The following is a 7,151-nucleotide window of genomic DNA, read 5'->3' on the forward strand; positions in this document are numbered from 1 at the left end:
CTCTGGTTCTTGGGTATGATAGTTTTTAAAAGATTCAAATTTCAAATAAGTCATCAACCACATATTAGCAAGGACTCTTTTTTAATTTTTTTTGGGGGGGGGGGGGCATTTTGCCTTAAACTGACAGGACAGCTAAGTGTTAAAGGGGGAGAGAGAGAGAGGGAGTGACATGCAGCAAGGTGCCACAGGCCGGAGTCGAACCTGGGCCACTGCGAGAAAATCTATATCTATGGGACGCCTGCTCTATCCACTGAGCCACCAACATCCCATCAGAGAGGATTGCGCTTGTTAAATTTCCCATGCTGCCTCTCTCTCCTTGGCAGCTTTAGTGCTGTTACTTTGTTTATGAAATATGTGCTCATATTCGCTGTAGGCATTCATGAGCACCTCCAAGTCCACAGGTGTAAAATAAGTTGACCGCTTTTTCTCTCTGGTTGCCATGGTGACTCCAGGTATCAGGGCTCCACTGATGATGGCTTTTTATTGTGGTTGTGCACGTGCTTCACTCAAGGTGTACCTAGTCAGAGTTGACTGAACTAATTCAAATCAGCTGTTCTGGAACCAGATACTCAGAGTGTCCCAGCTCAGGGTAAGTCAAGTCAGAGTTCAGGGTCAGACTCAGAGTGTTGAACCTCCTACCTGGAATACCCCTCTGAAACAAACAAACAAACAAATAAACCTGAAACAAACAAACAAATCTCACGTGGTCAGATTTTATTTTAGTTTTCAGATTTGTATCTATTGACATTCGTCTGTTGTTTAAATCATTTGAACTCAGGTTAAGATCTTTTTAACGTGTTCCTTCTGGAGCCTTCGGCCGACTCTCATGGTCTTCATCATGTTCCCCGTGTTGTCATGTGTCTTGAGTCTCTTCCAGAATGAGGGGTGAAGTCAGTTCCACTCACTGAAGAAGACAGTGGGACTAGGCTGAAAGCTCTGGGAAGAGCCAGTAAGTGAATGTTGAGTTTAGAATCACACAAACTGAGCAGGTTCAGTGTCAACAAGGAACCACAAATAGTTTCTATTTACTGAGATACCTCATTACATGTCTCATAATAATAATAAGACTCAAGTAAATTTACTCAGTTACTGTACTTTTACTACAAAGTAAAAGTTTCAGCTGTGGCAGGAAGAGGAAATAAACTGCTGAGTTTCTTTCTGCTGACTCAGTTTAACTCCAGGATTTCTCAAAGAGGAAAATACATGATGTCATACAGGAATTGAAGGTGAATAATCACACACACACACACACACACACACACACCTTCAGTCAATACAAAGATCGATCAGAATAATATAATAATAATAATAACAATAATAAAACAAAAACAAAATAAATCCAAAACATTTTAATAAATAAAATCATCAAATGTTTACAGAAAGAAAAAATAAAAATATTTGGTACAAAAACAAAACTGATTAAATTAAGAGTTTTATCTGAATCTGTCTTTAAACAACACGATTAATGAATTAATGAGATCAGAATAATTAAATTTTGTATTTCCACCTTAAACAAACTTCATCTCATGACACTTGAACGTCTCGCAGTGATGGTGCGTTCAGGTGCTCCGTGATGAATGTTTAAAAACATCCACTGAAGTTGGATTGAATCACATTAAATGACATGAGGCGTTCAGGTTCCTCTGGTTTTCAGACAGTTCTGTGTTTCTGTTGTCAAGGTGACTTTTGGATTTTGAATTTGACGATCTGATCTCTGACGTCACCTGAAGGCCACGTTAATCAGAAATCATTGTTAAGATCGTTGAGAAATTAAAAGCTGAGTCACTGATCACGTTGAGTTCACATGCTGCAGTGACTAAATGTAACTAGGTAAATTTACTTGAGTACTGCACTGGAGGTACCTGAGTATTTTCTGCTACTTCATACCTTTACTGTGCCATGTTGTCACTTCCTGTGTGAATGTTTTCCAAACCTAATCACGTGTTTTTGTTGCAGCTAAATGAACGTGAATTCGAGGTGTTTCACCGATGTCGTAAGTTTATTTTGAAAAAGACTGTCTGCATCTGATGAGCACTTCCTGTGAAAACAGACGTTGATGCAGGTAACGGATATAAACTGACATGGCGTCCTAGAATACCAGCAGTGGAAGCAGCTCTTTATAAACCATAGCAATCATTTAGCATCTTCTTTGAGTTAGCCGCTAACTGTTAGCAACTGCTATTCTTCCTCTTTGAGTTAGCTGCTAACTGCTAACAGCTGCTGGTCTTCCTCTTTGAGGTAGCTGCTAACTGCTAACAGCTGCTGGTGTTCCTCTTTGAGGTAGCTGCTAACTGCTTACAGCTGCCGTTCTCCTTATTTGAGTTAGCTGCTGCTAAAACTGCTAAAAGCTACTTTCAAAATCTCATGCAGTGGGTCACACACAGAGGAGGTCGTCACACTCGTCCTGGTGACTGTCCCTTTTATACAGACATATATATATATATGTGTGTGTGTGTGTATGTATATATATATTTATTACACGGCTCTATTAAATGCTGTATTCTGATTGGTCAGTAGCGGCATTCTGCGGTCTGATATTACTGTGTAATGACCGCTGCTAGTAGCAACGGTCATTACACACAGTTGCTATGTAGCCCAGCGTTGCTAGGGGTGCTGTCCTGCAACACTGCAGCTGTCAAACAACTTCCGAGGGAAAAAACAAACAGAAGTGGCTGATTTTAACGGATGCTGCTGAAGAAAAAGAATACCTACGGACTTTCTCTGCCAAAAACAAAAGAAGACAGATTTGAATACACACTCAGCAGTCATGCTTAATGACATTTTACGCGAGTTTTATGCCTCGGTCCAGTCCACTAAGCCTGGGTGAGTACAAAACTTTCACCAAAAGTTGTCGAATCCGGTCGGTTTTAATGCACTTCGCAGAGGCAGACAAGGAGTTATTTTCCCAGTATTCACCGGCTCATTATACATTATCCCTTACATATATATATATATATATATATATATATATATATATATATATATATATATATATAAAAACATGACATAGTGCTGTTTTTCTTTTCCTGTTACAATAGAACCATTGTATATTTCTGCAGTGAACCATTAATTTGTAATAAAAAAAGAAACATCTCTAAAATTGCTTTAAAAAAAGGTCACTGCGCAACATGTACTAAATGTCAGTTGTACGATACTAGCACCACTGTAAATGACACACAAAGAACACACAAAGAATATATATCTATATATATCTATAGATAGATAGATCTATATAGATATCTATATAGATCTATCTATCTATCTATCTATAGATAGATATTCTTTGTGTGTGGAATATATGCTGACAATAACCGATAAATGATCACGTCCAGAGCCGCCAGTGTCAACAACATTTTGTAGAGAGGGGGATAAGTGCTGTCCCATTCCTATTTGTAGCATCCGGAGCCCTTTCAGACTCTCACACTCAGTCACTTACAGCTGACGTCAGTTAAGTCAGTGAGGGTTCAGGGCTCGAGTCTTCAGGGGCCGGATTGGAATTGGGCCTATGTATTGGATGTGTTAGCTTGTGCTAACCGGGCAGAGCTCACACAGACGCTCCTTCAGCGCCACCTTTAATGGCGGCGGCAATCAGCTGTTGATCAGCACTGAGATCCTCCAGGGACGTATGACGTCCAGGACGTGCTGCTGGAAGTTCATTCATCAACTCAGTGATTTCACTCGAGGTCACACTGACCTTTGACCTTCGACCTTTGACCACTGAAAACTGATCAGTTCATGGTTGAGTCCACGTGCACGTTTGTGCCAAATTTAAAGAAATCCCTTCAGAAGACACCAGAACACTGTTTTATTATTATCTGAAACAATAACAGAGCCACAGCTGAGACAAACACAAACACATGAAAATAAAAACAAACAAACAAACAAATATCAGCAACAGCTGTGATCACAACCAGGACTAATGATGTCACTAATGATGTCACAGGAGCTGAACGACTGTAAAACACAGATGGAGCTTTTGTTTGTTTTGCTCTGGTTGTATCACGGGACATTGTTTGTTTGTTTGTTTGTTTGTTTGTGTTGATGCTCTCAAAATAGTAAACACTTAATGAGAAACTTAAATAAAAAAACATTTAGCAGAGCTCGTATCTGACACGCAGCAGCGTCACCGTGCACCTGGACACCTTCATACCTGGAGGTCTTTACTTTGACTGCAGTAATCTGATTACTCTGATACTGTGAAAGACTTCATCACTGTTACAGCTGTGTTTGATTAAATGAAGTGTGACTGTAGTGGAGGATTAACTGGTTTAACTGGAGCTGAACTGGTTCATCATCAGTTAATAAACTCTGGAGTTTTTCTGTGATGAGTTTCCTCGAGAGTAACTCCAGGTGTGACGTCACGTGGTTTCCCGCCGCAGGTGAGACCCTCTCAGGTGTGTCCGATCCGCGCAGCTCTCTCTGCGCACCCACCGCTGCGGATCTTGCGGTCGGCTGTGACGCAACAGGTTTTCACAAGCTGCTTCGTCACTTCGGGATTTATCGGGATGACTCCGCGGAGAGTCACGGAGCCGTCGGTGCCCGTCAATGGAAAACCCCGCGGGAGCGCGTGCAGATAAAAAGTCGCTGCAAATGGAAGCTGAGACGAGATTTACCGAGTTCACCGGCGGACAGACACCGAGACACCGACAGCCGCCCTGACAGACATGAACCCCGCCACAGGTGAGCACCCCTGGTTCTGCTGAGGTCAGTGTGGAGGTGATGACGTTTGACCAGCAGGAACAGAACCGGAAACAGCTGAGATGTGTCTGAGTGTGACAGTGACGCGATGATAGAGAGTTTAGTGTGAAGTTAAAGTGAGGAGAGCTGCACACCTCCTACGTCACCTGAGAGCCTGCAGTGTGGAGGGTGAACTGTGCCAGGCTGCGGTATGGAGGGCTGTTAGTGCCAGAGAACACGCTCAGGTGGAGCACCGTGATATGAGCAGATCGATCGATTGATTTTCATACAACATTAAAATCTCAATCGCCACGTCTTTGCTCAGTTTAGTTGTTTGACATCAGTTCGTGGTCGCTGCGTATCGAATGGAAAAGTCACGTAAATAACAACGTTATTAAAAGTTAATGAATAATTTACTGCTCAGTTATTAATTATTAATTAGAACCTGCAGTTTGTTTGTTTTCTGTTTGATAAAAGAAACATTGTTTCCCGTCAGTATTTACCCTCCATTAAATTAACCGTTAAATAACATTAATAAAATACATGATGATGATGATGATGATGATGCTCCTCCCTCCAGTTGCCGCCCTGCTGCACTGCTTCCTGTTGGCAGATTTAATCCAGTCAGCTCCCGTCAGCTCGCCGCTCACAGAGGCGGCCGAGCGAGCGAAGACGCTGGTGGAGAAAATCCTGAGAGACATTCCCACCGTGCACGCCACCACCGTCACCACACAGGTAACCGAGCCGTCTGATTGGCTCTTGCTGGTTCTTCTTCTTCTTCTTCATGTGTGAATATTTACGCTCCTCCTGCTCTCCTCAGGGTCTGACCCTCGACTCCGCCGCACAGACGACCAACCTGCAGATGATGGTGACGTCACTGGGCATCCCTGCCGCCCCCGTCCTCAAGCCGCCATCTGAACGCTTCACACTGGTCAGTCTGCAGTCTGATTGGTTCTTAATGACGTCAGTGATGATGTCACCTCAGAGAATAACAACATGAATGTTTCTGTGTTCGTTGCGAGTTTTTAACGCGCTGTGTCGCCTCCTGCAGGACGACTGTGTGAGTCGCATGGCGGCGGGCAGCCGGCTGTACCAGGGGCTGCTGGGAGTTTTATCGGACCGGCTGAGCGGACTGAGCGACCTGTGGGCTGACCTCAGAGACCTGCTGACACGCATCAACAAGGTAGCACACACACCTGACGTGACATCATGGCTGTCTGCGGCGGAGTGTGTGAGGTCACAGCTGACTGTGTGTTTCTGTGTGTGTGTGTGTTTCAGATGAAGGAGGCGGCTCAGCTCAGCGGCGGCGGTGCAGCGGATCAGAGTCTGGACCTGGCCTCCCGTCTCCACGGTAACTACGAGGTGCAGGTGGCGACTCACCTGACGCTCACGCAGCTCCGCTCCTTCTGTCACGACCTGATCCGCAGCCTGAGAGCTGTCTCCACCTACAAGCTCCGCCCATCAGGTACACGCTAAGCCCCGCCCAGAAGAGGGGACGCCACGCTGCAGGAAACATCAGGACGCCATCAGCGTGGCTACAACAGAACCAGCTGAGCGTCTGAAGGCGGAGCTCTCTTGGTCAGATCACCTGCAGCAAACAGGAAGTGGTCCAAAACAAAAACAAAAGAGTTTGACTGTGGAACAAGTTTTAAAGGAGAACGACTTCCTGTTTGGACTGAGGTCACGTCACATGATCAGGAAGAGATTCACCTCCTCATGTAGCTGATGGCAGACGTTTACTGTGAAGGAGGAGCGCTGGGATCAGTGGCGCCTGTGTGTGTGTGTGTGTGTGTGTGTGTGTGTGTGTGTGTGTGTGTGTGTGTGTGTGTGTCTGTGTGTGTGTGTTCAGCAGGAATGTTGGGAATCTTCCAGGAATGAAGAAACTGGTGATGATGTGCAGGTCTGAGCGTGTCCTCTGCTGCTCTCGTCTTTCACTTTCTGATTCTGCAGCGTACACACACACACACACACACACACACACACACACACACACGCTCTGTCAGCTGTCTGAGCGTCTCGTCACGGCTGATCAGGAAATCTTTCTGATCATCGATCAATGAGCTGAGAAGTTTTCCAGTTTTCTGATCAATCGATCGAGTCACATCAGAGCTGTCACTTCCTGTTTCACAATAAAAGCTTCTTCTACTGGTGAATCATGTGGAGGCTTTTATTGTGAAACAGGAAGTGGTCTGAGCAGACTGCTGCTGTGTGTTGTGAATAAATATAGAGTATTTATTTTATTTGTTTGTATTTATGAATATTTGTTTGACTGATGAAAACACGTCCGCTGCTGCAGATTGTTTATCAGAGTTTATTTATTTATTTATGCTGAAATATTTATTTGACTTTGATCAGTTTGTTTTTTTTATGTCAGATGTGTGTGTGTGTGTGTGATGAACTGATTTATTTATTTGAACTGATTTAGTTTAAATTATATCTGTCATTTTCTAACAGAAGTTTTGTCGTCTTTTTAA

General features: G+C 43.8%; 1 protein-coding gene across 1 annotated transcript; it reads left to right on the forward strand.

Annotated features, from left to right (window-relative positions):
• The first annotated feature begins 3,367 nt into the window (after positions 1-3,367).
• Positions 3,368-7,066, forward strand: LOC125879391 (granulocyte colony-stimulating factor-like). The gene is made up of 5 exons (XM_049561245.1): positions 3,368-4,680; positions 5,258-5,412; positions 5,498-5,608; positions 5,729-5,860; positions 5,956-7,066. The coding sequence occupies exons 1-5, from the start codon at positions 4,665-4,667 to the stop codon at positions 6,151-6,153; spliced, it is 612 nt and encodes a 203-aa protein (XP_049417202.1). The 5' UTR covers positions 3,368-4,664; the 3' UTR covers positions 6,154-7,066.
• Positions 7,067-7,151: the final 85 nt, after the last annotated feature.

The sequence above is a fragment of the Epinephelus fuscoguttatus genome, linkage group LG19, assembly GCF_011397635.1.
Source record: "Epinephelus fuscoguttatus linkage group LG19, E.fuscoguttatus.final_Chr_v1".
NCBI classification, from domain to species: domain Eukaryota; kingdom Metazoa; phylum Chordata; class Actinopteri; order Perciformes; family Serranidae; genus Epinephelus; species Epinephelus fuscoguttatus.

Bases quoted from the DNA above. Each gene is read 5' to 3' on its own strand.
- LOC125879391 (XM_049561245.1), top strand. The intron at 5,609-5,728 runs GTCAGTCTGCAG...CGCCTCCTGCAG, and splicing joins CATCTGAACGCTTCACACTG to GACGACTGTGTGAGTCGCAT. The intron at 5,861-5,955 runs GTAGCACACACA...TGTGTGTTTCAG, and splicing joins TGCTGACACGCATCAACAAG to ATGAAGGAGGCGGCTCAGCT.